Source organism: Oenanthe melanoleuca, chromosome 11, assembly GCF_029582105.1.
Source record: "Oenanthe melanoleuca isolate GR-GAL-2019-014 chromosome 11, OMel1.0, whole genome shotgun sequence".
NCBI classification, from domain to species: Eukaryota; Metazoa; Chordata; class Aves; order Passeriformes; family Muscicapidae; genus Oenanthe; species Oenanthe melanoleuca.
Window position 1 is genome coordinate 15,644,136 of NC_079345.1, and position 27,531 is coordinate 15,671,666.

General features: G+C 41.0%; 2 protein-coding genes across 5 annotated transcripts in view; one reads left to right on the forward strand and one right to left on the reverse strand.

The window, feature by feature from the left end:
• ANKRD27 (ankyrin repeat domain 27) overlaps positions 1-27,531 on the reverse strand; it is a 54,476-nt gene that overhangs the window by 24,082 nt on the left and 2,863 nt on the right. The window contains exons 1-12 of one of the 4 annotated variants that reach the window (XM_056500388.1): positions 19,054-19,120; positions 9,056-9,186; positions 7,990-8,100; positions 7,241-7,397; positions 5,579-5,733; positions 5,208-5,267; positions 5,063-5,116; positions 4,907-4,972; positions 4,752-4,828; positions 4,273-4,394; positions 3,329-3,407; positions 2,378-2,510 (exon numbers count right to left, since the gene is read on the reverse strand). In XM_056500388.1, coding sequence (XP_056356363.1) covers positions 2,378-2,510; positions 3,329-3,407; positions 4,273-4,394; positions 4,752-4,828; positions 4,907-4,972; positions 5,063-5,116; positions 5,208-5,267; positions 5,579-5,733; positions 7,241-7,397; positions 7,990-8,100; positions 9,056-9,157 — 1,116 coding nt within the window. In that variant the 5' untranslated portion in view covers positions 9,158-9,186; positions 19,054-19,120. Of the gene's footprint in view, positions 1-2,377; positions 2,511-3,328; positions 3,408-4,272; positions 4,395-4,751; positions 4,829-4,906; positions 4,973-5,062; positions 5,117-5,207; positions 5,268-5,578; positions 5,734-7,240; positions 7,398-7,989; positions 8,101-9,055; positions 9,187-18,967; positions 19,121-27,531 lie in introns of those variants that run through there. The other 3 variants (XM_056500386.1, XM_056500387.1, XM_056500390.1) reach the window with 3 other exon arrangements.
• Positions 19,233-23,619, forward strand: RGS9BP (regulator of G protein signaling 9 binding protein). The gene has a single exon (XM_056500392.1). The coding sequence runs from the start codon at positions 19,654-19,656 to the stop codon at positions 20,365-20,367; it is 714 nt and encodes a 237-aa protein (XP_056356367.1). The 5' UTR covers positions 19,233-19,653; the 3' UTR covers positions 20,368-23,619.

Below are 27,531 nucleotides of genomic sequence, written 5' to 3' on the forward strand. Positions count from 1 at the left end.
TCTCTACTTTTTTATACCTAGTTCAACCCTCTGAACTACAGAGTCTTACTACACAGTAGCTGTGCATAGAAATGAGATAGTATCCAATACTTATTAACAAGAATTCTGATTGAATAATGTTGCTGATTCAGAAAATAAAACTGACTCTCATGCTTTACACAGGCTCCTCTCTTCCTCCCAAACAGTTTCTCACAAAGACTTTCATGACCTTTGGTGAAAGGATTTGGCAAAAATGTCCTGAGTGCAATTCACTTACTGACACGAGGGTGAGAACGTGCCCATTATCCCACAGGGTACATTAGTCCCCTGCTGAGTTTCTTTCTGGAGTCAGCTTCATTAGGGATTGGACAGCAGCATTACTCAGCTGCCAGCAGCTCCATCTGAAGCCAGCTATAAAATTAAGCATAACCACATAAGGGGCTGTAATGAAGCCCCAGGGCACAGCTCCTGCTCACTTCAATCCCACACCCCCTTCCAGCACAATCTGGAAAAGGAAATCATAGGGCAGCAAGATGACAGCTGCTGCTACCTTAAAGTTCATCTCCTTTACCAGAGATTAAAGGAAGAGTCTCAACTGGTAAACTTCACAGAAAGCAATGCTCCTCCACCTCCCCACTATTATTTTTCCATTTCTACCTCAGTCTCTCCTTTCATGGTGTGCCACCTTCTCCTACCCTGGAGAAAAGAGTGGTCTGGCTATTTCCTTTCCAGACTTCTTAAGGGCAAATTGTCCCTCACTTCATCCTCAGGGTTCTGCTGCCTTCCAGCCAGGCTGACTCCAAGGAAAGAGGACTTGGTGCTGTATATTCACTCTAAAGTGATAATGTTCTCTAGGTCTAGAGCTGATCCAGCTGAGGTATGGGCAGAAACACTTATGGCTTGCTGTTTTCATGGTGCAGACACTGAAGTCCTAAACTAAGTATTTGAGAAATCTAGATGATCTTTCAAGACAGGTGCTTCCCAAACAAATACAGTACCTTAAATTACAACACCTGAATGCAATCCCCGTATAAAAGCTGCTATCCTTAGCTACACCAAGAGAGATAGCATCAGGCATTAAACACAAAAAAGTCTTTATTTTAGAAATTTAAGGGCAGTATGTTCTATCTTAGCTTGCTGGCATTGTTGTGGAAGACAATTCCACTTTGGCTGCAGTTTTCTTTCAGAGCACCAGCTTTGCTCTTTGTATATTGATGTGAATGACAGCCAAGTGACTGCAGGAAGCAAAATCATATACCAGGTTCTTTTTAAACTAACATTTTTATTTTTTGTAATATAAGTCAATTACAGACAAGAAATACCACTCTCTTTACACAATATGAAAGTGTTGGGGTTTCTTTTTTTTTAGTGTTCAAAAACTTGCACAAGTTCATGGAAAAATCTCAGAAAAGAACAAAACCAAAAACAGCAAGAGGCCAAAGTGTTACATTAAGTGCTTCTTAAAGTGCCCCAGGTTCTCCCATCCCAAGCCCTGTACACTGAGCCATTATTCTGGCCCCTGCAGTTAGATTCCAGTGCTTTGCAGTGGGGCAGACAGACACATTGAATTCACTCTGGTTCCAAGTTCACTCCTTTTGATTTCCACATCAGCTCAGGAAAACCTAGTTTTACAACAGTAGAAAATTTTAGAGGAGTGGTAAGACCGGATTCCTTAACTAAATAATCTACAAAGTTGTTAAATTATAGAAGTTTCTAAAGTCACATCAGCATCACCCTTGGCTGGCCTGCAGGGATGTGACCAGATTGACAGCAGGTCTAGTTGCCCAGTAGGAAATCTCATGCATCCACAAATTTCCTGCCCCTGCCAGGTTAGAGATCCCAAGAGCCAAATTTGACCTTCAAACAGCACCTGATCACAGCCCTGCAATCCCCCTAAAGCCATCAACTCAGTGCAGCATTGCAAACACATGGAATTCTTCCCATCTGAAGTTTTACTGAATAAATCTAAATTACACTGCTATCTCCATTCTGCTAGCACAGCTAAGCTTTTTAAAATTACACAACAATTTAAGCTGTGCCTGTTCCCAAGTACTGCACTGTTTTCACAATCATGGTAGAGTACAAATAGGAAATAAACACACTGAAGACTCATCTGTAGAACAGAGCTGTCATTTCTCTACCCATATGAAGAGGCAGACTTAACATTTAAGTACTTCCTCAAGAACTATATAATGAGCAAATATTGGTACATAAGACTTCATTATAAAATCATTTAGGTTTATTTAGCATTTGCTTCAGGTAGTCCTCATTTTTTTAAGCAAAAAAAGGAAATTCTTATGTTAGTTACTTGTTTCCTCTGGCTGGATTTACACCCACAATGGTACACAGAACTACAAGTTATCAAATAGGCATTTGCCAGACTTTAGGAGCAGCTTACTGTTGATCTGTCAGAGAGGTTGCCTTGTCGTATGTATTCTATTGCAGCCTCAATCGAGGTAAGGCAGTATCCCAACTCATCCTTCACTGAACTGCAAAGCCTGAAGTTCTTTATGTAACTCAAGTTGGCCATCCTGACAAAAAAAAAAAAAAAGTTAAAGCTGCAAACCACTAAAACTAAGACACCAGCATGGCATATTGCAGCTCATCTTAGGCAATCCAGGGAGACATCAGTGTGAGTTGGGAAAGAGCTTCTTAAAAGCTTGTTAGGGCAGAAATATGGCTATTCTGACCTTGTAGACTGATTCTACTTCTCTTAAATATCCAGTGAAAAGTTATTAACTGGATAGAAGGAATATGAAGGAGGAGATAAGGACAATAGTGAGAGATTAAAATCTTTGAAGTGAGTGAAGCAATGTTTCAAGCACCATAAGCACCACAGTGATAGCTACAAGTTAAAGGCCAAATGCTGATCTCAGAGATCCAGGAAATAACAGCACTGAGAATCAGGTACAGCTGGAAGGTTCAGACAGACTTTTACTGAAAATGAGGAGACAATGGTACAAGCTAGCGGGAAGTAATTAAACATTCACATCCAGTTTCTCTGTAAGAAATGCACCAAACCTTGAAATGCATAAAGGGTCACAGCTCCCAACACAGATGAGAGAGAACCACTCTGTATTGGCACACAGGTTTGGTCAAGAGATGGCCTCCCACTACAACTTTTTTCTAGGCTGAGAATCAAAACAAAGGCACACTCCTGATAGCTGCTTAATTTAGTTACACATATAACACATCTTTGCTATTTGTCCTATAAAAAATTTTCTGCATTTCAACAGGACCTCTTACACTTTCAGTAAGTTATTACTGTATGTTCAGAAACACTTGTCCCTACAGCAGCAGCACACAAGATGGTAGGAAGGAGTTCTATATAGCTGAAACAGTTACATACCAGTTTGGGATTTCTGTTTTTACAAGCAAATATAGCAAAACAGAGAGAAGATCATCTGCACACATGGTTTCCATGTTAACTAAAGAAAAAAAAAAAAGTTCACGTTTGGTATTAGTCATGTCATGGTTCAAATCAAGAGCAATAACTCTAAAGTTTGCCTCCTAAGACTAGGGGCAGCTCTACTAATGGAGAATACATAGAGAGCCCAGGGCAGGCCTCCAAGTGTTCTCCATCTCTCACTGAGATAGTCTGCCAGGAGCCAACACACAGATGCAATTTGTGCAGTACACACTGCAATATTTGACTAGCATCCCTCCTTTCCCACACAGCAAGAGTGAGAGCATTAGCTCAAGACTTCTGAAATTTTTGAGGGCAAAGACTATGCTCAAAGTTGATACATTTTTCCATAACCCAGCAATCTTCCTAGAGAAATTCACTGTGCTACTCTATTTGCTTTGTAGAAGTGTCTTCTGTTTTCAAGCTAGATGAAGTAAATGCCAGGTTAAGAGTACTGTGCTTTCATATCACAGAATCACTTCTGTAATCCACAGCAGCACATTGGTTTGGCCCCATCCAACAATGCATTTTGCAAAAGATGCTTCTCAAGAGAATCAATTTCAAGATGTCAAGGGGAGCATGGACAAATACACAAGAATGATCTAGCAGCAATCTCCAGTGTTTAAAATGGATCACCCCACTGTCCTGGCAGATATGAGTTACATGTCCAAGCTAAAGCATAAGCAAGCTAACCCAGTACCCCACCTCAGCCCACAGGAACCAGTGCTGACATCTACCTCACCTCCCTTCCCTTTTGCTCTGTTCAGAGACCTTAGAGACTCCAGCCCAATTGCTCCCCAAGTGCTATCCAAGCAGTGGTTTATATACTGAAGTGCTCTGTGTGTGTGCTGTTTAAGTTTAAAATTATGAATTGACTAATTACTGACCTCTTTGGCTTGGAGACTGCATAATAATTTGTACAACTTTACGCAGACAAAGTAGCTTCTGTTGAGGGGAAGTGCATTTGTTCAGCTGACCCAGTTCTCGCTTTGCACGTGGTATATTAAAACTACAAAATAATTAAAAAGGAATGATTAGCATACAAAATTCCTCTGCAGGATGTCCAACGCCCAAGTTTTAACTTATTCAGAGCTGAACTGAAGAATGGTTCCAAAATATTTTCACTTCTACTCCAAGCGCACTGCATTTCTGTATCCCATAGATGGCTTAAAAACATACAAGTAAAGGAGAGAACCATCAATGCCAAGATTGTCCTCATATGACACTTGCAAAGCTTTGATTTTACATCTCAAATGAAAGTAAAAAAAAACTTGTTAGTGTCTGGAGGAAGACACATTTTGGCTGGCATGATCCTGTTTAAGACAGGATCTCACTGACTCTTAAAGAATCCAGTCATCTCTCTCACCTGAACTCAGGCTTCACTCCAATGTCTTTCTGCTGCAGGTCTTGAAGGCTCCTCGTGATTTTATTAAAATCAGCATCCTAATCAACAGAAAGGTAACAGGTTTTCTAAATGCCTTAGATGAACATCACTAGTACGTAGCAATCAAAGAAACTTACCTCACTTGCCTCAATTGTCCCCACATATTTGAAGACTAGATCATAAATAGCATGATGGATATACATCTGGAAAAAGAAAAACCACCAGCATTTTAGGCATGAAAGGGAGAATTCAAAACAGCTTGCTAATTATTTTTCTTTATTTCAGATGCTTACTTCAACTGCTTGTTTGATCAGATTCATCTGCTCTTCTTGCTTTGCAAGCATCTTCTAGAAAAGCAAAGCCATAAACAGCAAGAGAAAGTCAGATAATTTATCTTAAGGAACACTGTACTATGTATTTAGGGGAGTAAGTCTTTACCAAGTGCGAATCTCTCAAAAGATGCTGCAGACATTTGGTATAAAGTGCATTGACAGAATCCTAGGAGAGAGAAAAGATAAAAGCCATCAGATTCATGTTAATGGGACTTGAAGGAGCAATATCTAAATAAGTACAGTGAATCTTCCCTTTCTCAAAAGTGTACGGTATAGTAAGAGTTTTAGCAATAATAATTGCACTTACTAAGCAGTTCAGATAGTGCAATTCTTAAATGTGAGTTACCACTTCTCCCTCCTCCCCTTTCACAACTCTAGGCTACTCTGACACAGAAAAAGCTCAATAAGGCAAAGAAAACAGCAGCAGTGAAGCAAATTATATTTAGCAAATGAGCCATCAGGAAGGAAGATACTGACTATGTAGTGGCGGAGGCTTTTCCTTTCATGTTCTTTAAATGTTCTATAGAATGATCCTATGTATTTATCAAATCTCTCACAGTGCCTTCCCAAGAACTCTCTAACATCTTCAATGTTTTTAAGAGAATAGGAGTTTGATGAAGCTGTAGATTCACCTAAAATAAAAGCCAAGAATTAACATATAGGCTTAATATGTATGCATAGTAAAATACATTTTGTCCCTACATACACAGCCAACTTGTGTGCACTGAAACATTAACTCAGCTCATTGCACCTTTAAACTAGAGGTATTGCCTTTAATTAAAAGAACTTAATGTGTCACATTTGAGCAGGCTCCCCTGCTTTTTATGTCAAGGATTTATTTAGAATAGCTAAAATAGATTTCATTTGTTTTTTATACTGGGATAATTTATCACCACATGCACTCAGCTTATGAGTTGTGTAAGTCAAGCTTGAAAGTAGAAGAAAAGCACATTAGTGTTGACAGAGTGCCCATGCAGGAAGTCAGGGTGCTTTAAGTGAGCTGCAAAAATCCCATCTTTGACTTTTACATAAGCTATTCTTTATTTAGACATGCTTTCTCTGAATGGGATAGCAAAGTTAAATGAAGCAACATGAAAGCAAATCCACTTTTCTTCTGAATAAGACAACTGAATCCCTCACTTAGAATTCATGCTGTTTTACCAAAAATTTTTTCTAGGCAAATCTTTCATCTGCAGTCAAAGGCAGCCAGATAATAAGAGGCTTAAATCATTCTTTTCAAATTACTTTTGAAATTAGAAACTCCTTCACTTCTGAAAGACTCTGATATGACTATTAAGTAACGGCTACAAAGAACATGACTAGAATAATTTGAGATATACATTAACACTTATAGACTTTAAGGCTATATGAAAGGCAACTGGGCTGTTTGGTTGTTTTTTGTTATTTTTTCAGAAAGACATACTTCCCTCACACTACTACTTTCACACTGTCCTAGTACTACTCTCTTTGCATTCAATTGTTTCAAATAGTCTTATTTATTTAGGAAGACTAATGTTTATATTTCAGAAAAAGCTGAAGCTTCTAAGCTTCTTAAGGAGCTTCTGTTCTTCTTAATTAGTAAACACAGATTGTTATACAAGTACACAAGGACATGCTGTTAACATTCACAGCACTGACAGTAATCTTGAAAAGAGTGTTACAGCCTTAAGGAGCACTTTCAGTGCAGGATAACAATTGAGACATTCCACTTCAGGAGTTGGGCACCCACCAGGAGGCTGCTAACTAACTCTGCCACACAACCTCAGCTCCCCTACAAAGTGATCATGAAAGAATTTACCTCTCCGGTTTTTTGTGCATCCACCTTGCATCTCAAGACCCACATGCTCACATTTAGGATTAAATCCCTTTTTTAAGCAGTCAGAAAAATCATTCTGGATTAAATATTCCACAATAATTCTTAATTCTACAGAATTTATGCCCCTGTCTCAGCACTAATTTTGCTGGGAGCAATATAATATTTCTCTGCAGCTGCACACCAACATCTGGCCCAGCAAGCTCACAAATGCCAGGGCTTTTAACCAAGCCAATGCTTTCCAGAATGAATACATTTGTTAAGCACATGAAACACTAATTTGCTCACTCTGCAAAGGCAGCCACCAAATTGACACCAATACATACTTGAGCTTTCTGTTTTTTCCAATGGATGAGCTATACACAATATACTAAAGCTTTCCTCTTTTTCATTGTAAAAGGTTTCCTCAAAGAGAACAGGTACTGAGAGAGTGTAATTAAAACCAGCTCCTAGAATGATGAGGTTTCCTTGTATGAAGATCTCCTGAAACAAAACAAAGAGCAGATCAAGAGTGAAACTCTGCCAGAAAAAAGTTACTCTTTGCCTCCTGCCTTGCACAGTTACATTTCCAAGGGGGAGGAGAGAAACTTGCAACATAAATAAGCTCCAAATTGGAGAAATTTCACATTTTCATGTTGTGTTGACACTGAAACAAAGGCCCCTTCATTGTGCAATGATTGCCTGAACCTTGTCTTGTTTGCAGATTTTAGAGCACTTTTAGTAGAAAGGAAATTTTAAAAATCCAACAACTTAATATCAGGACTTAAGCCCAGCCTCAAAAAACACCATGCACCTTGGCTGTATTTCTCACACTTAGCTTTCTTTTCCCAGCAACTCCAGTAAGGACATCTGCAATAGGAAGATCCAGATGGCAGCCTGCAAACTATCTCTAGTGCAAGCTGTATATCCAAATTCTCAGACTGTACTGAAAAATTACAAATGAAAAACCTGGGATCCTATGCAGTGTCAGCCCTGCTTGCCTCTTCTGTAACCATCAGTTCACACAATCAGTCAGCAGCAGCAAATCATTTACTGGAGTGTTCCCAAGCTACATTCAGACAAAAAACAGAAATACCTTTCCATTTAAGGTTTGAAAACTTTCTTCCAGTGGCTTCAGAACATAAGATTCAAACTGGCAGGTAGAAAGACTGTTGCTTGAAAGGCTTCCTTTGCATGGAACTAGCACCTAAAAAAAAGGTTAAATCATGCTTAAGAGAGAAATGCTCTGTATTACCAGCTATAAATCAATACCTTTTGTCTTTAAGAGGCAAGCAATTAATTCGGGCTTAGAAATATTTGCAGTAAACATATAAGAACAATAGGTGCTTTTATTTGAATAAAAAGGAAAGGTTATCACTAGACATACAGTCTAATAAACACAGAAATTTCACCTAGTAGCTTATCTGAAAAAGGCTGACAGATGCAACTGAAACAAACAATAATAAAGGAAGCAAATTAAATGTTTAGTTACTTAGCATCAGTCACAAATGTCAAAGTCACAACAAATGACTTAAAATTAAGCAGTTAATAAGAAAGTGGAGTATATTTTCAAACTCAAATGAAAATCCATCAAAGAAAAAGATCAAAGGATATAAACATCTTAGGTTTAGATCAACAGATTGGCAATCTGGGACAAATTCTTAATTAGAAAGAAATTTTATCATAAGGTAGCAATAGCCTCCCTGTTTAATTGAGTCTCTACACACAATTATGAATGAAAATTAATTGCAAAATACTCAGTTTTGTAAATATTAAGGATTGGAGTTTTTATTCCAGGTCAGTGTAACAGCTTTAGTCTGCTAAAAAATGCTGTCAAATGAATAACTGTTTGTCCACCAAGCATTTCAAAAGGTCAATCCCTTTTAAGTTATAAACCTGAGAGAATATGTAACTTCAGTTCACAGAAAAGCAAATAAGTTACCTGTAGAGTTTAGAAACAACACCAACCTTAGCTTTTTACTACTGTGCAATACATCAAGAGGTCCATATTAGTAAATAGCAACTTAAACTAAAATTGTTCTGTTTCATTTCCAAGTTTTGTAGGCTTGAACTAATCTTTACACATTTCATAGCAGAAACAATTTAAATTACAATAGCTACTATTTACTAAGCAGCTTTTAAATGTACTTTTTCATACTTACAATACCATGGAGTTCTGCAACTTTGCTGCATAGATCAGGACGTCGCTTCTGAATGGCCAAATAAAAGGGATTTTTCAAGATATCTTCATCATACATAGCCATATGGACTTCAGATATTCCAAGGAGATGTTCTAAAATACATATGGAGAATGGTTGATGTATCATACATGGTATCTGTTAAAACATAATATTTGGGAATACCTAGGGGCAGTTTGATTCTCCTTGACCAAAAGGAAAAAGCAGTCTTGATGTTTCAGGTCTTGATGTAAGCAGCCAGTGGCATTGCTTAATTACTAACTAAAGTTACTTAGAAGTTACTCAGACAATATTTTTTCCATGACTATACATTTCCAATCACACAGTTATCCTCAGTGTCTCCTTAGGCCTTCCAGGTGTTGGAGTCTAACAGTGAATATCAGAGAAAAGCCAAGATCAGAATTATTACCACTTTGATATACAAACTAACTTATCTTGCTGAGAGCTAAAGCCAAGAGACAAATTCTATTGATATCAGGTTCTATTGCACCACAGGACATTGATGCTTTTGCACTGTGCTCATGTAAGTCTTAAAACTCACCTCTATAAGGATTATTCATACACACCAATGAGACACCCAGGCAGTGTAACAGAAACCCTAGTGTAAAGCAATCCTCAACTTTCCAGGGAAAGTTAGAGGTACACTAAGGATATATGAATATCCATGTCATAACTAAAAAGCCACCATGAAATTTATCATAATTTGTGGTCATGCCTACTCCCCATAAAAGTGTCTCAGTGATTCGAGGTCAGGCTGGCTAAAGAGAATGCAAAAGAGCAACTGCAGAGTGAAAATCCAACCTGCAAACATTGGAAATGCTGTCACTAGGTGTCACAGTGCCCTGGAGAAGATGATCCCTAAGGAATCAGACCTTCACCTGCTCACTTCCTCAATTCCAATTCTCTGTAACATCATACACAAGGGCAGGAAAAACCCTAACACGCTCCTCCTGGAAAACCTTCAGAAATGTTTTTTAACAAGAATTGAGATTAACAGGCACACAAATACTTTAATAACAAGCTTGCTCTAACTTTCCCCTCATGCAGGTTCCCTTAGTAATCAATAGAAGTTGCATGATTTCCTCATGCAATTTCAGCTGTATAGAGTAAGAAAGGGTGAGCACAGGTAGAGACTTTAATTTGAGCACACCACCCTTACACAACCAGTATCCCCCTGTTTCCTCCAATACAGAATCATTCCTAGCATGTTATTTGCTCAGTGTGAGCTCATTGATTCAAGGGAGTGGAAAAACATACACCAAATTCCCACAGATTCCTCAAAGATTTGAGTTCCAGCCATGCTATCAGCTGATCTACAGCCTGGCAGCTGAGCTGGGCTCTGGTCCCTCCTTCTGATCAGGCAGAAGCAGAGTTCCCCTAGAGCTGAACATAAACACAACTAGTTAAAGCTGCAAGTCATTTCCACCACCATGAAGGTAACGCCACTTAGTTACAGTTTGGACAGCCCCAACCTGAACCACTGATCTGGTGGCAGGTAAGTGCCTCAAGCAGTTTTCCTGCACAATTCCAGACAAAATGGTCCATCTGCTTTCAAAGCATACAATAAAACCAAAAGCTTCTATGAAAGACTACTTATCCAGTGCTCCCATATCAGCACAGCTATGCAGTTTGCTAACACAATGGGGAAGAAAATGTTTGCTTATTGACATCTTTGGAATGCCAAGTTGACTAATTAAAGACTGTGAACCTGAAAAAAGTCCAGCTTAACATGGGCTCAGTACAAGCCAGCAACCTGCATTTGAAACCCCAAAACCAACCATGTCCTGGGCTCATCCACCCCTGCCTGGGGGTTAAGGGAGGGAAATCTGTCCCTCTACCCTGCTCAGGGGTGAGACCCCTCCTGCAGATCTGCCCCAGCCCTGGGGCACAAGGACATGGAGCTGCTGCAGAAAGTCAAGAGAGGGGTGTAAAGAGCCCCTCTGCTCTGCAGACAGGCTGGGAGAGCTGGAGGGGACTCAGCCTGGAGAAAAGAAGGCTCCAGGGAGACTTTATTGCACCCTCTAGTACCTAAATGGGCTGGAGAGAGGCTTCAGACAAGGGCTTGAAGTGACAGGACAAGGAAAAGAGCTTCCCACTGAAAGAGGGTGGATTTCTATTAAATGCACAGAAGAAATTCCTCCCTGTGAGGGTGCTGAGGCCCTGGCACAGAAGCTGTGGCTGCCCCATCCCTGGAAGTGCCCAAGGCCAGGCTGGACAGCTCTGGTAGAAGGTGTCCCTGCCCATGGCCAGGGTGCAATGAGATGAGCTTTAAGGCCCCTTCCAAGCCAGACCAGCCAATTCTATAATCCATGATCTATCCTACCACAGTGTCTGGGTAAACAGGATGATCACCACTAATTCTACCACATGATTACTATAAAGATTTCTTGGCAGGTAGCTGCAATCCAAGTCTGAGCTGTGGGCTCTTTCCTCAGCCAGTTCAGAGGGAAGAAGAGACAGCATAAGCCCTGTGGCAGGTCTGCTGCAGGAAAACAGCTATCACTGCTGACCTACACAACAGCAGGGCTCAGACACACCTTCTTAGGCAGGGCTAGCTAGCTACAAAAACCCTGCCTGCTGAACATCTGGCTAGGCCACAATTCCAAGTCTTAATGACTGCAGCTTGCAGTCCAAAATATGACTCAGTGACAAATTAGTATATATAACTAAATAAATTTAGTCAAAGTCAGGCACCAGGCAGGATGCTTGTATATATATCTGTATATATACACAGGTGCAACCTGCAAAATAGTTTGCTACAGCAAGACTTGAGAGCCCAACATCCTTTTTTTTTGTTTTTTTGGATGGTTTTGGATGTTCCTGTCCTCATCACAGGAGATAAACTGATTGGAGCAGAGCCTGAAGAAAGAAAGGCAAAGGAGTCCTGTAAGAAGAATCAAATCCATGGAAGGCAGTGATGCTTATAACTAACAAACTGCATAAAGCAGTTAAGGATTTTTCTTCCCCACAGGTGGATCAAGCTTCCAGTGAAGGGCATTTTCCCCACATTTTAGAAGTAGGCCTTAACTGAAGAAAACAGGCTCAGGTTATAGATCAGGAACACCTTCCAAAAGTGAAGATAAACACATGGTTTAGGTTGCTTAGCAAAGATATCAAGTCTCTCAGGTTGTAAGTCTCCAAGAATGTGTCACACAAACCTCTAGGAGAGGTGACAGTGGACATAGCAAATCTGGAAGGTGAATTACCTGGTCTGTTGAAACACTTCCCAAATCAAGCTTTCATTAATGCAGTTGTCCCACTGAGACAGTTTCCTCTGCCTTTAGTTTGGTGAATTTGTGTATCTGTCCAAGCAGCAGAAGATGGGACTGCTGTGATCCTCCCCAAGACAGTGATGTAAGATGTTCACACACCACATACTGTCAGGGGAAAAAGCATACTGACACAAGGAGGCAACCAAGCATGGGACTGCTGTGCTAAAACTGCAGTGCACAAATGTCTCAAACAGTTTTATTGTCAGTCTTTCAGCCTAACAACTCTTCAAGTCCAAAGACTTCTTCCCATAACAGAAGGGGAAGAGAACATATACCATAAATCCTCCTCATTCAAAAACCTCCACCTCACCATCAAAAAAACCCCCAACTGATAAGCTTTGTCCAGAAAGAAATTTAAGGTAACACTTCATTCCCTGGCAAAAAGGATGTAAGAAACTTATGTGAGGAGGAAAAGCTCCCACAGAAAGCCTGACCTCATGAGGCTTGCTGCCTGTCTGACCTCTTTAAAAACTGCCTGCACCTGAAAAAAAGAAAAAAAACCAAACAAAAAAAAAAAAAAAAAAAAAAAAAGCAACTGAAGTACTTTAATAATCATCACTGTTGGACCATCTTAGGAAGAGCTTGAAATTATAATCTTCAATTCCCAGTTCATGAGCTATACACAACTAGTTTTCTAAACACTTAGCTGCAGCCACAGATTCTTTTACTACAAAAGTACTGACAGGATTGAATCACACTTGGAGCTCCATCAAGGAGCCTTCAAACACTGAATTGTGGCATTTTAGTTACTGTAATGCACCTAAGGTGCCATTGATGTGCTCCACCCCAGGAAGGAAGGTAAAACTTGTAGTTCACACCCTTGAGCAGAGCAGATGGGAGCTCTGCACTGCTCCCTGCATGAACATTCCTACACAGCAGGAAACAACCCCCACTGGCCACATTAGTACTGTTTTGAGAATCACAGCTCTCCATTTCCTTCCCTTTTCTCTTTCCCTTACCCCTGCAGCTGTTCAGTGTCTCATTAGGGGATAGCTATCATATCTGATTAAAATGTGGGTATGAAAAACAACAGGTGGAATATTTATTACCTAAAACAGTTTAGTTACTGTATCCACTTGGCCCCCCATCACCTTCCCACAGCATTCTCCAGAGAGAGAAGTGTGGATGTAGAAACAATTTAAGTCCTCAAAAACAAGAAAAAAATAAACCAAACCAAAGGAATTTAGTCTACAGAATCAAGTGAGTACATTAAAGCTTCCCCAAAGCTCAGGCACTTTTGAGATTAAGTCAATTTCTTTCCACCCCAAAAGTTAAATGCATCTGAAAATACTGGCTAATGCATTGCTGTAATTCTAGGAACACATTAGAATTCTCCATTAAGAGTTTGTTGGCAGAACACAACATCCAGCTTCAACTTAATGCAACTTGGGGGTGATGCAGACTTACTTTTCTGGCTGCACCTTAGACAGCTTTAGCTTTACAGTGAAAACAAAAGATACACAAAGCCTTATATATGTTACCAGAAGTGCTAAACACTTAACAGAACACTCATTAAAAACTATCATCAGCTACATTCACTTTGAAGTTTACCAAATTCTATCATGCTGAGCAGTAAAGCAATACTCAAGAACTAATGTTATATAAAAGATTTAAATGGAATCACTTCAGTATATGGCTTCATGCCTGTAAACACAGAAATAGCTCAAATTGCTGGAAGAACAGAAGCTAGCTGGATCAGAAAATCTAATAAGCATTATGTTGCAGTTTAAAAAAAACCTGATAATCAATCTTACAACAGGCTAATCCTTTCTAGATCAAAAGCAGAGTGGTAATTCTAACGATATTACTACGGTACAAAGGACAGCTCAAGTGAAAAACATGGAATCTAAGATGCCACTTTTCTCTAAAACATTGGAAATGAAGCCTAATTACCTTTGGTACTGAAAACAGTGAATAGGAATAAATTATGACAGTTCATTTTCTCATTGATGGTGTTTTCCTTTAGAGATGGAAAAGTGAAGAACCTTTTCCAGAGCTTGCAGGTTTCGGTTCCTTTTAAGAAGTACTTTGAAATTTAGACAAACAGCCATAGAAGTGGCTTATGTCACTATATTTGCGTTGTTACTTAGCAGTTACCTCCTGTCCACATTCAACTTGTACAACTATTTACTCAAACTTTAGGCTCATCATCTTCTGAACATCCTCCTACATCCCTATTAAAGACTTAACAAAACATTTTGCAGAGAAATCGTCTTTCATAACAGCATGAGGGATGGTGTATACAAATACTACACAGTCAATGCTGAGCAGCATAATATTCTGTGTCTTCACTATGGCATTTTAAAAATAATTCAGAGCAAAGTAAAAACAGCTACCAAAGTTAGTAAAAATTATTTGCCAAATTCAGTAATGCCAGTTGTCTCCAGGACAGCAAGTTGGGATGTTACACTAGGATACTAACATCAAGCACCTCAGTGTCCTCTCCACACACATCCAGCTTCAAGAGAGCACAATACCATGTTTTCCAAAACCTTCAACACCAGATCCATCAGCATGGCAAGAAGCATAAATTCACCCAACTTTATTTTAGCAATATTGTCAAGTTTCACATGACAACATCAACTTCACCTAAGCTCACAAATAATTACAGGAACAACCAAGGCTTAGTAATCCAGCAACTTGATATTTGCTGAAGTGCTCAAAATAAGAGTAAGTGAGGAGGAACAACTCATTACTCAAAAGATTTTTACTATCAGAGCAGATAAGTACACATACAAACTTTATCAGATATGTATCATTCTAGCAAACTGAACAGCTCCACCAAAAAAAAAAAAAAGTAAAAGGAAGCAATAGTTCCCCCGTTCTAAGTCAAGGGGTTTTTTTAACACAAGCGCTTCCACATACACCTTAAGAGCACCACTTGTTAGAACGAACAGCCAAAAGTAAGCATATCTTAAGAACCCTTTACAAGCAAACAGGAATCTAACAGTGGAATTTAAATAGACTCAGCCCAAAAACTCAAGTTAGCACTCCAGTTCCTGTTTTATCAGCACTATTACTCATCAGTTACTCTGATTCTGGCAAAAGTTACAATCTGAACTTGAGCCCTACATCAGCATTCACCTCAAAATAAAAACAGAAGGTAACTTATTTTTCTGAGTATTTAAAAACTCTAAAGGATGAACATTAGCATCCTGTAAAAAACACCTGATACATTCCAGTACACCTTGCTTATCACAAGGGAATAAATAAGTCAATCTATTCCTACCCCTTTTAGATTCAGGTTCAGCTTGTACTGATTTCTGTGAAATGCAAGTATGGAAGAATAGCGCCTTTGAATTATCAGATTATAGAGTGGTGAATTCACATCAGTCAGTTCAAGGTTTACTAGCAACCAGTGAAAAACTAAGTTTTATCCTCCCAGACCATCAGCGTGAAAGCAATGGAACGGAATCTGGAGAGGAAGGGTCATAAGCATTCCAGGAAGATGCTAATTTATCTCAGCAACTCCCTTCCAGGCACACATTTCTTCCACTGAAGGGTTAAGAGCTGGCACAGGATCTCAGTTTGGGTTTTGCCTCTACCCATTACCCCTCAAGCCTTTCCTAAGCCTGGCAGCTCTGGCCCTGCTGCCACTGCTCCACCTCCTTGCACTGGCCTCCCCCAGACCCACAGGAGCACCAAGCACATGGGGCAGTACCAGATCCTTGTGAGCCCCACCTCAAACTCCAGAACCAAGCTTACTCCTAAGAAGTACTGAGAAGGTTCTCCCTTTATATTTTAACAGTGCATTGGCACTATTGTTTAACATGGGCACATCCTTACTTGTCCCAGACTTGAGGGCTTGAGTTTTCCTGCCACTTGTTCCCTTCCTCTGGAGGAGGCACACTGCAAGGTGTGCAGATCCTTCAACAGCCAAGCTTGCCACTTCTATTCAGTTACTTCAACATATTCAAAAACATCTTGTCATTAGCCAAGTGTCAGGAACAAGCTGCATTCTCTTTTCACAACAGAGTAAACCCTAGATTCCCACTTCTCACAGGTTTAGAAATCCACCAGAGTGGCTGCAAAGAAGTTTCATTCTTTGGCTTACCACTACTGAAGCACTACATTCTCCACTGGGCAGCCCTGAGCCACCCAGAGAAAGCCCCAGAACAAAGTGCAAGTGCTTTTCAGTGAACCACCAACAGTTATCAGGAACATTTAGTAGGAGAACATTAACAGAAAATACAAAGTTCCCACAACAGCCAAACAAGGATGCTTCCTTCAAACACCAGTGAGCTGTATTTAATGTCACCTCCTCCTCAGGCTCTCAGAGGTATCAGCTGAAATACACAGAGGTTTACTTAAGCCAAATATTTTCATTTATTTAGCCACCAGTGAAAGAGTAAGAAGGCTGGAAGACAACTCAGCTGGTAAACTCCAACTAGCAAAATAAACTGCTTTCACCACTACTATTGTCATAAATACTACACAATGCAACATGTAACAGCCTTAGCTAATCAAGAGGTCCCTGAAAGTAAACATCACCATACAGAAGTATCAGTCTTAACATTCCCCCACAATTCCTATGGATCAAATCCTCTCACCACTACAAGCAAAAATCTTAGCAGAAAGCAAATCACAAAATTTAAAGAAATGCACAATATGTATTTCATCCTTATTTTCCTTCTTCATCTCATAGTTGATTTCAAACTTTCCCAAAGCATAGCAGTCTACAGACCAAACTTAGCATATAAGCTTACTCTAAAAGCAAGTCCCTCATACAAGGCTTACCAACCATTTAAGCAAAACAAACCTGCATTTACTTAAAATGCTACTTAAAAGTATTAAAATGATGCTGTAACATTTAATTAGTGATGCTCAAGATGCATCACAGAATACTTTGCAAACAGTTTTAAGAATACTGCACAGGAAGAATATGGTCATTTACATCTATTGCAAGAAAGCCTTGCCACGGAACCAGGAAATACATTTTTTCTACTACTCATTATTCTGCTTCCTAAGTCAGTTCTAAGGATTTTTACCTCCATCCTAATAGCTTTCCCAGGACAGTATTTTGGCTAGTCAGCATCTTGAAAGCAGTATCAAGATTTGGATTTTCAGAACATCGTGCCTAACTGACAAACAACTGAGTTTTTTCAATCTAAGCAAATTGTATAACTGCATGCAGCTGAATTTAAATTAGAACTAATCTAAATAACAGGCTCTTCCCACATGACACACCTAAGATGTACTTAGGCATTACCTGATGCAGACTATGACTGCTGCTAGCTTCAAGTTTGAATAGTCACATGTTTCTGTACCAACACTCCCTCCCTCCCCCAGACACATTCACAGAAGTGGCTTCCAGGTTCTCACACAACTTCAGCGCTCTGTGGCAAACTTTAAACATGGCTAAAACAGACACACAAATATGCATGATTTAGTCAGCAATAAGCTTAACACTTATATCACATAGGACTCCAGATTCAAACCTAGAGCTAATCCTTTTTTCACCTGACAATGATTAGACAATTTTAAGACTTCACTTACAATCAGGTCAAAATCACCCTGTGTTTCTTTATTCCTACAAAGAAACACACATGACTGACTTGTTTCTTCTAGGTTACCAACATGCAAATTGACAGAGCTACTCAGTGTAGCTGGTAGTAACTTGATAATCTACACAAAGGTAAGAGGCCATTTCTTCCACAGGTAGTAACTTGCAGAAGCTATATAGGTTTTGGAGCTAGGGCCAAAATTAAAGCAAGATAAAACAAACAAAATAACCCTGTCAGTGGAGCCCAAGCTACCAAAATCCAGAAAGAGGAACATGATCTAGACAAAACTCTTCAAGCTAGGCTGAGCAGCAGAAAGGCAGTCTGCCTGAACTCTGCTCCTCACAGTAACTTATCTAGCTCATAACACACACTGCCCTGCAAGAGTACTGATAATAGATAAGGGAATAGGTCATGCTCCCCTTCTTGTGGGACTCGTGGCTTCAACAGCTTTTTCAGGCTACTGCAGCATCACAAAACCACTCGGCTACCCACAAACGCTGGGGCATGTGTGGTGGCGTATGTTGTGACAAGGCAGCTCTCCAGCAGGCACACCAGGTGCCAGCGACAGCAGAGCTCAGTTCGCCTGGGGCACCCGCATGCCCTCCGTGCCCCGGCTGCACACGGGCACGGCCTAGCGCCCAGCGGCGCTCTGCCAAGGGCAGCGTTTCTGACGGGAACTGCCGTGCTTCCTGCGCTTCCTGAGGTGCCATTGCCTGACCTGAGCTCACTGCAGGTGCTCCGGATCGCACCCGGCCCTTCCTACGGATGACAACAGCAGCGAGCTCCTGCCCCAGCCGGGCCCCGGCGGGTCTGCGCCACGCGGGACACCGGGGGGCCGGGCGAGCCCGACCTGCGGCGCACAGCGGGGTTCAGCACGGCCAGCACGGACCCTGCCGTGGCGGCCACTGCCCAGGGCCGTGTGTCCGCACGGCCCGACCCCGCCCGGGCAGAGGCCGAGCCGGCACAGCCCCGCCGCCGCCCAGGCCGCGGCCGAGCGGCTCCCGGGGCACGGCACGGCGAGCCGGGAGCGCTCCCCGCTCCCACCCGGCGGGACGGTCCCAGCAGAGCCGCAGGCTGCCCGGGGCGGGAGCGCTACTCACACCGACACCATTGCCTCCCTGCTCCCCGGCCGCAGAGCCGCCGCCGCCCGCCTCCCCCGCCGCTCCGCGCCCCGGCCGAGCCCTACCGGGATCCAGGGCGGGCCCGGCGCGGCCGCACGAAGCCAATGGCTGGGCAGAGGCGGGAAGGACCGGGCGAAGAGCTGGGAGCACAGCGAGATCGCTGCCTGCGGAGGCGGAGCCTGCGAGGGCTTATAGGGCCGGGCCGGGCGCTCCCCGCCATGTGACCGCGCGGGCGCCCAGCTGGGGCGAGTTAAGTGGCGGCGGCGGGGACCGCCGGCTGCCCGGCTGCCGCTCCCCAGAGCCTTAGCCTTGGCTTTTTTGATCTCGTATTTTTTTCTCTTCCATCCTCGGCGTTTGGCACTTTTCAAACAGCAGCGCCCCGCTGAGCGCGGCGCGGAGCGAGCCGTCCCGGTGGCGCTGCAGGCGGCGGAGGCGCGGGGAGCGATGCTGCCTGCCCGCCGGGGCACCCCGCCGCCCGCCCCGGCTCCCGGAGCCGCCGGCGCCGCCTGAGCAGCGGGAAGGGGCTGCTGGATGCGGGCGCGACCCGGAGGCAGCACTTGCCATGTGCGGGTAGCGCCAGGCTGTGGCAGCGCCCGGGGCCCGGCAGCGGCTGAGTCGGGGCGGCAGCGGGCACGGCCGCACCGGGCACGGCCCCCGCCGCCACCATGGTGAAGGAGGAGTGCAAGGCGCTGCTGGACGCGCTCAACAAGGTGACCGCCTGCTACCGGCACATGGTGCTGACCATCGGCGGCACCTCGGACTCCCAGAACCTGCGGGAGGAGCTCAAGAAAACCCGGCAGAAAGCTCAGGAGCTGGCGGTGGCCAACAGGAACAAGCTCACCACGGTCCTGAAGGACAAAACTGTGAGTAAGGAAGATAAAGCTGAGTTCGAGAGGCTATGGGTGATTTTCTCCACGTGCCTAGAGATCCTGGAGATCGACATGAGGAGAGCCCTGGAACTGGGCCACGAGTTCCCGCTGAACGTCCCCAAAAAACACCTGATCCAGACGGGCATGAGCGGGGGAACCTCCGGCGTGGCCGCCCGCGCCATGAGCGTCCAGAACATGAAATACGAGGCTGAGCACAACATAGACGTGGTGGATTTGAAAGACCTCGAGAACGAGATCAACCAGGTAGGAGAGATGATGTACGAGATGGAGATGAAGGTCAATGTCCCCCAGTGGACAGTAGAGGCTAAGCAAGACCCGGGGGCTGAACTGAAATCCACCATCAGCGTGGGTGCTTCCTCTATTGGCATGATCTCTGTGGAGGAAAATAAATCCTTCTGCGATATCAGCAAGGTTCTAGCTGGGATTATTTTCACTGCTGTGCTCATTATCGCTATTGTCCTGGCAGTGTGTGTGGTCAAACTGTCTTAGGGTGGCACAAGCTCTGACACGAGCGACCCCTCTCCAGCCTGTCTCTGGAGTGTTTCATGCCTCACCTTTACTTCCAAAATGTGTCACTTGGATGAGCTGAGAATTTTAAACGAGCTCTTGAAAGAACAAAGCAGAACTTTTGCCTCTGGATATCCTAAAATGCACTATTTGTTTCTTCATGCTTTTTGAAGAAAAGGGATGCAAATCAGCCTGCAGAATGTCTTCGTTTACTGGACTTGCAACAGTTAAGCGAAGTATCAGGGTATTATCACTACTGGCTGTAACAGGGATTTGCCTGCTATTAATAGGTCACTATTCTCAGAAGCCTGTGGTTTTCGTTCTTCACTAGGCTCTGGTGTTTGCTGCTGGTCACTGTTTACAGTATTGGAGGGTAACATAAATTTCATGGCTAACATGGGTGTTTTGTGAATAGAATACTTCTTTTTTCCCATGAAATACAAAAAGTATTTCTTGAGTGGAGGAAAGGAGTAAGGATGAAAACCCAAATAAAAGAATGTAACCAACCTCTATTTTAAATATGTTAATGTTAATAAGTTAAAGAAGTTGGGAGGAGAAAACGGAATGATGTACTGTTTGTTGATTTAGACTGGATTGTATGGAACACAGTTGCATGAATTGGCACAGCATATGTGAATGACTAATCGCTTTCCAAATCCAGATAGAAAAAAGGCAGAGTTGCATATTCAGAAAAATACTAGCAAGCCTCATGGTTTTCATTCACATTTACCATGATTTTATCTTTCCCTGCAGAAAATTCTTGCTACTTGTTCTAATCTTTCTTTCTGAAGCAGCAATTTGCACTTCTCGATTAACTATGAAAACAGTAGCAATGAATCCACCCACAGCAGATGCAGTAACATGGGAAAATAGATTTTAGCAAACAGAAATATGTTAAGTTAAAGAAGACCTTCCCAGTGGGATCCCCTCTCCTGTTGACAGGCAGGGACTGATGCTTGTGTGTGTACAGCCACATTTCTGCAAGCTCCCAAATTGCAGAAATCCAGACAAAGCTAAAAATGTGTCTCAGGTTCATATCTCAGTCGAGTCTTATTAATCATCTGGGCAACAGGAAGCCTGTAGGATTGGTCCCATTTGATAACACTACAATTCTGGAAGGGAAATGTAACAGCATAAAACTTTCCAGTACTTCCCTGTGGAATTGTCAACATTTAAATGTAAAACTGTGGAAACAGACACTGACCTAGCAGAGAAGCTTTACAATATTTTGCAAAAAGGATTTATGTGTTATGGTATTTATTATTTACTTCTGGAAATACCTTCTAGTGCTGTGAACATACACTATCCATTCAGGAATGCTTGGTACATGTGCTACAGTGCCATAGGTGTATGGGGCACTCCACAGCCAAATATAAAGACCCCAAACTATTATGGGTTTAAGAAGTCATTTTTCTTCATTGACTATTACAGGCACATTATAAAAGTAGTAATAATCAGACATGCTTTGTGAACAGTCTTCATGCTTGTTATATAAAATTGACAACATGCATAAACCTAGTATTTTTAAATATTTTTGAGTTAAGAACTAGACATACTTCGAAAAACTGAAGCAAACAGTTTATTCTTTAAAAATTAAAATAACTGGATTTATGGAGGGGGGGGGAAGTGTATTTGAATCTGGTCACTTGTAGGTGAGGAAAAAATAGTAAGCAGAAGCCTGAATTCAAAGCTATAGATTATCCTTATGTTGAAGGATAATGTGAGCCCTGCACATTGGTCCAGTCTAACTCCATTCTCTCGGGAATTCAGAGCATTACAAGACAACTCCACATTCCTTTCTGTTGTGTTTCACTCAACATAGAATATGTTTTATGTGTAGTTAATCTATGTCTGTAGAGATCCCTGACAGCTTTCTAACAAAGCCAGGTCTGTATTTATCGGTGCTACAGTTCCAGCCTGCCTAGACAAGGTGTAATTGCTGAGTTCATTTAAATTGGATGATCTCCTTCACAGTCACAATAAGTAAACACATTTAAGGAAAATACACCAAAAGCTGCAGGAGAATGTACCTATTTGGACTGCCACCACTTGTCATTAAGGACCCGAGGATGTTTGCACTTTTCGCACTCTCACTTAGGTCACAGGAAGGTAGAGAAGCCATTGGGCTCTATTCTGTGCTTCCTGAAAACTCCATCTACTTTGTGAAATCAGATGGTTTATAACCACATGCTCTCAAACCCCAAGTCATGAATGCAAGTCTGTTTTATGGTGGATAAGTAAATGGTAACACTGTCAACATTCATTATCTTTTATCTTGGTATCTTCCACACACCTAACCATAGATAAACAGTTTATCCATGCTTAATTGTGTAGACGAATTTTTAAGAATAGGTCATCTTCAAAAGCAAGCCTCAGTGGCTTGGTAAACTGAAAGTTTTCAGTCTACTGCAGTTTGTATGTTTGTTTGTTTTTTATTTTGGATTTTTTAATAATAGGACTCAAAGAATTAATATAAATAGCCTCTAAGTATGTAAGTCTTGCTTTATTATGAATATACACACTATTTAAAGAATTGGCCTTGGAAAAAGAATTTTCAAATCTTAAGACAAAGCTGGCTGCAAATTAATTCATCATTAGTATGTTCCTAAAAATCTGTATCATCTTATATTTAGGCTATCTGAAATTTATTAATAGATTAAGTAGAATTCTAACAGAGGATTGGCACTGTCTACATGGATGAAATGCTGCCATTCATCTCCTACACGTGTTTGTTCCACATGACGGAGTTTGGCACGACTATACAAAACCAAAACTAAATGAAACCACCATTACCCAAAAGTATGTAGGCTTCCTGTAAATTAAGAAATAGAGATACAGATTTGCAGTCTTCATTTTTCCCCCTACTGGAATGCAACTGGAAGACTGGAAATGCTACTTTGTAAGTGAAAAATGGGAATTAATATTTCAAAATACTCTATATTGAAACAGCATGATGAAAAAGCACATACTCTCATGTTGATTAGTGAGAATGTAATTATAGTACAAAAGAAGATGGTCATTGCTTAATTAATATAAGTGTTGATCTACTTCAGTTTTTTTGTCTTTCTTCACAGAATACACACATTAAATTTGCTGTATACTAAAATCTTACTCCTGACTTGAATTACACTGGTTTTGCCTGTGCGTGGGTGGTATTTTCTATACTTCGAATAATGCAAACCTGTTACTGTGACTATTTATTTAACTTAAAATAAAATACTTCCTTGTAACTTACTGGTTTGCTTGCAGCAGTAATTCAAACCAAACACAATCTGTCAGAGCAGTCCAGAGGAGGCCACAAAGTTGATTGGGGAATAAAGCACCTCTGCTATGAGGAAAGGCTGAGAGAATTGGGATGTTCAGCCTGGAGAAGAGAAACTTTGGGGTGACCTAATTGTACCCTTTCAGTGCCTGAAGGGAGCCTGCAAGAAAGATGAACAGAGCCTATTTATATGGGATGGAGTCACAAAGGGGAATGGCTTCACACTGACAGAGCTGGTTCAGATAGATACTGGGAAGGAATTGTTCCCTGTGAGGGTGCCCAGAGAAGCTGTGGCTGCCTCTGGATCCCTGGAAATGTTCAAGGCCAGGCTGGACAGGGCTTGGCACAATCTGGTCTGGTGGAAGGTGTCCCTGCCCATGGGGTTGAAACCAGATGATCTTTAAGGTCTCTTCCAACTCAAACCATTCTATGTCTCTTTGAAAAGATGGACTATTAATACAGCTTATCTGCAGCAGGCTGTTCTAAACTAAAGTTCCTGTTTCAACCACAGTAATTAAAGTAATGCGCTAAGCCCTCTCATTGGTTTTATTAATATAAACACAGTCTTCTCAAGCTCCCGAAGTTGAATACTGATGTAACTTACACTGCCAGAGAATCAGCAGTCTGAAAAGCCAGGAAATCCCTCCATCAGGAAACAGCTACAATAACATTTAGGCTAACAGATGATTCTGCCTTCAGCGCTGGTTGTCCAATGTTAAGTGCAGAACCATCGCTTGGGCAACTTGAAAACCAGACTAGACTGGACTAACAATTGGATTCTCCTTGTGTTAGGATCCAAGCTCTGCCTCTTTCAGCCAGCAAAGCTGGCATTTACTTCAGCAAAAAATATACACGACCTAAGGAGTGTGAAACTTGGTTCTGTGCTACTGATAGCAGCAATGATCAATAGTTGTATCAAACCATCAGAACTGCGTCTGTTAAATGCAGGAACTTGTAATTTCATTCCAGGATTTCCAGTCTATCACCATAAAAATGCACTACACTGTTTTCTAGTTTGGTAATGAACAGAACACAGGACCATAATTAAAGTGATTCTCCTGATGTTGCAAACAATGTAACATCAAACTTCAGTACTATGAATATAAAATAAAATTAGTTTCAAATTTCTTCATGTAAGTATGAAAATATTTTTTACAGTAATGCAATTATTTAACACTGGACTAAATGACTGATGTAATTAGCTTTCAGATTAAAAATTAAACATGTGCTTATTGTTCATAGAGAGGATTGGTTACAGGCTTGCTTTTCCTTCTCTGGAAGGTTTGTGTTGTTTATATTCACTTTCCAGAAATACCTTCTATTTAAGTGCTAATGGAACTCCTAGTCAACATATTTACCCTTCACAGATTTTCATTATGTAAAAAGTCATTCAGTAAGACCAGTGGATTACAGATCTCTAAGTGCTTTCTCTCAATACGATTATATAAGTCTTTTAATGCAGGAAGAGATCTGGACAAAATAGTTCACACGTGAGCAGCATTTGCTACAATAAGTGTACAGTAAAAGTGGGATTAGAAAAGAATGTCTTTCATATAAAATTATCCATGTGTGTTTAGGGAAAAACAAAAAAGAGAAAGGAAATGGATGTATGCAGTAAATACCAAAGTTTGCTTTTTGTTATATACAACAGCATCCCAACGTTAAACTACAACTTCTCTACAAAAAAAAGGAATATCTTAATCCCAATGGGACAGAGGACATAAAATATCCCTGAGTGGAACTGACTATCCTTTCTCTTATTAACTAATAGAGAGTAAGAGTAAAACTATTTTGATTTGCTACATGTTGTTATCCATTTTACAAAAGACGGTCTTTATCTCCCTCGGTTTCACACTACAAATGGCTTTCTCCTGGAAGAAGGCAGTCCCACATGGCTGGATTCCACCATCCATCCTCTCACAGCTTGCTGCTGTGGTACTAGGTGCAGTTGGGATGTAGCTTTAGCAGCTGCCACGGCTGAACCTGTGGAAAGGTGAAAAGTCACATGGCATTTACCCAGCATCAGGGCTCTGGAGGATGCTCTCAGCCAGCCAAGCACGAGCGTTTCGTGCTGGAAGCAATGTGACTGCAAACCACGTAGGCAAACAAATCCAATCACAACCTCTCTGGAACTGTCACCCACAGAGGCCACTCACCAAATGCAATTGTGTTTATTGCTCAGTTCCAGTCATTTGTGAGAATATCTGTGCTTTACCAGAATGACAGAAACTGACTTCTCAACCCTCCACAGGGTCAGGTGAGTTTTTGTTTTGTTCTCTTTCCTTGAATTGTATGTTTTATCTAGGCTGCATTGCATGACTTAATTTCTCATATATTTAATCTCCAGCAAATTAAACAAACTCACAAATCCTCTCAAAGCTAGGTATAATTCAGCTGCACAGAAATAGAAGTTGTGGCATAAATGTGGTCTGTTATATTGATCATTTCCACTGTGCATGAAATTATCACTGGAGTCTCTGATCAGTCAAGTCTGTCTCTCACACTCAAATGTTCAAATGACACACAGTTAAACTCCCTGATGTACACTAAGAAACCACAAACAGCCAAAAATTGACTTTAAAAAGCATGGGGCTTGTGAAAGAATAGTAAACCCCATATCTTACAGTCATCTATAATTGTCTTGGGAAAAAAAAATTCAAATGCAACTCCTTTGTGTGATCCAGAAAAATCTATACAAAAATAGCATAAACCTTGGGGAAAAAAAAAAACCAAAAAAACAAGAAAGGGGAAATAAGAAAAAAAGACAAAAGAAAATACTTAACTATTTATACCTTATAAAATGACTGAGGACTGCCAGAGACAGCAAACATGATACTCCCTTTGCAATTTAATCTAATATGCTAATTGCAGGTGTAACTTAAGATATACACATTTGAATTCTGGGTGCTGGAAGGTGTGCTCCAATAATTCCTCAAACAAGCCACCAGTACTGAGTTTGGCAAGAAATTACATGTGGGAAAACTATTCCCACAACTAAAAGCTGCAGAATTAGAACCATCATTTCCATTTCCAGAAGACCTCTAATCCATTGTGTGTTTGCTGGAAGTAGAAGAGTTGCAGTTGTTAATACTATCTGTAACCTAGTTTTCTCATCATATGTGTTAGAATATAATTTTGTATGAAGTTAGCTTTTTTTTTTATTTTTTGTTTTTAATCAATCTATATAATGGTATTATAAACCTGCATTTCCTAGATGTGACATTTATTCACAATTTGGAAACAATACTTGAAAACCTATATGGTGAAGAATCTATTTACTTTTTACATTAATTATTAAGTCTGCCTATTTGTTGATATTATACAAGCTAAACAATCTAAAAGCTTTAGCATGTCATTTTGAAGTGACCTGAAGGTATTTGAAATACCATTTGAAATAACTGGAAGCAATTAAAAGATGTGTAGATGGGGCACTTGGGGACATGGTTTAGTGGTGAACTTGGCAGTGCTGGGTTCGTGGTTGGGCTCAATGATTTCAGGGCTTTTTCCCAAGCTAAAGGATTCTGTGATTCTACAATACTGTAAAATAAGCCAGTTTAAGAAGCAGTAGACAAACCTAGTGAAATCTCTGCATTTTTGATACTTGAAGTTGTCACAACTCATTATTCTAAACACTCTATCTGCATGGAGACAAAGATGCATCTAAATTAAACCAAGAACTGGCTTGGTTTAGCATAAGTGATAAATTTTCTCCTTTTTTCTGAAATTGCTTATAAAGCTATAACATAGTTAAGTAAAAATGAGATAAGCTCTGCATTCTAGTAGAATATATTGAAGAAAAAATCATTTAAGTTGATTGAAGAAACATGCTCTATAGATAACCTTACATTTGATTTGCCTTTAGCACTTGTTCTATATTAATATGA

Bases quoted from the DNA above. Each gene is read 5' to 3' on its own strand.
- RGS9BP (XM_056500392.1), top strand. From the start codon at position 19,654: ATGGTGAAGGAGGAGTGCAAGGCGCTGCTGGACGCGCTCAACAAGGTG.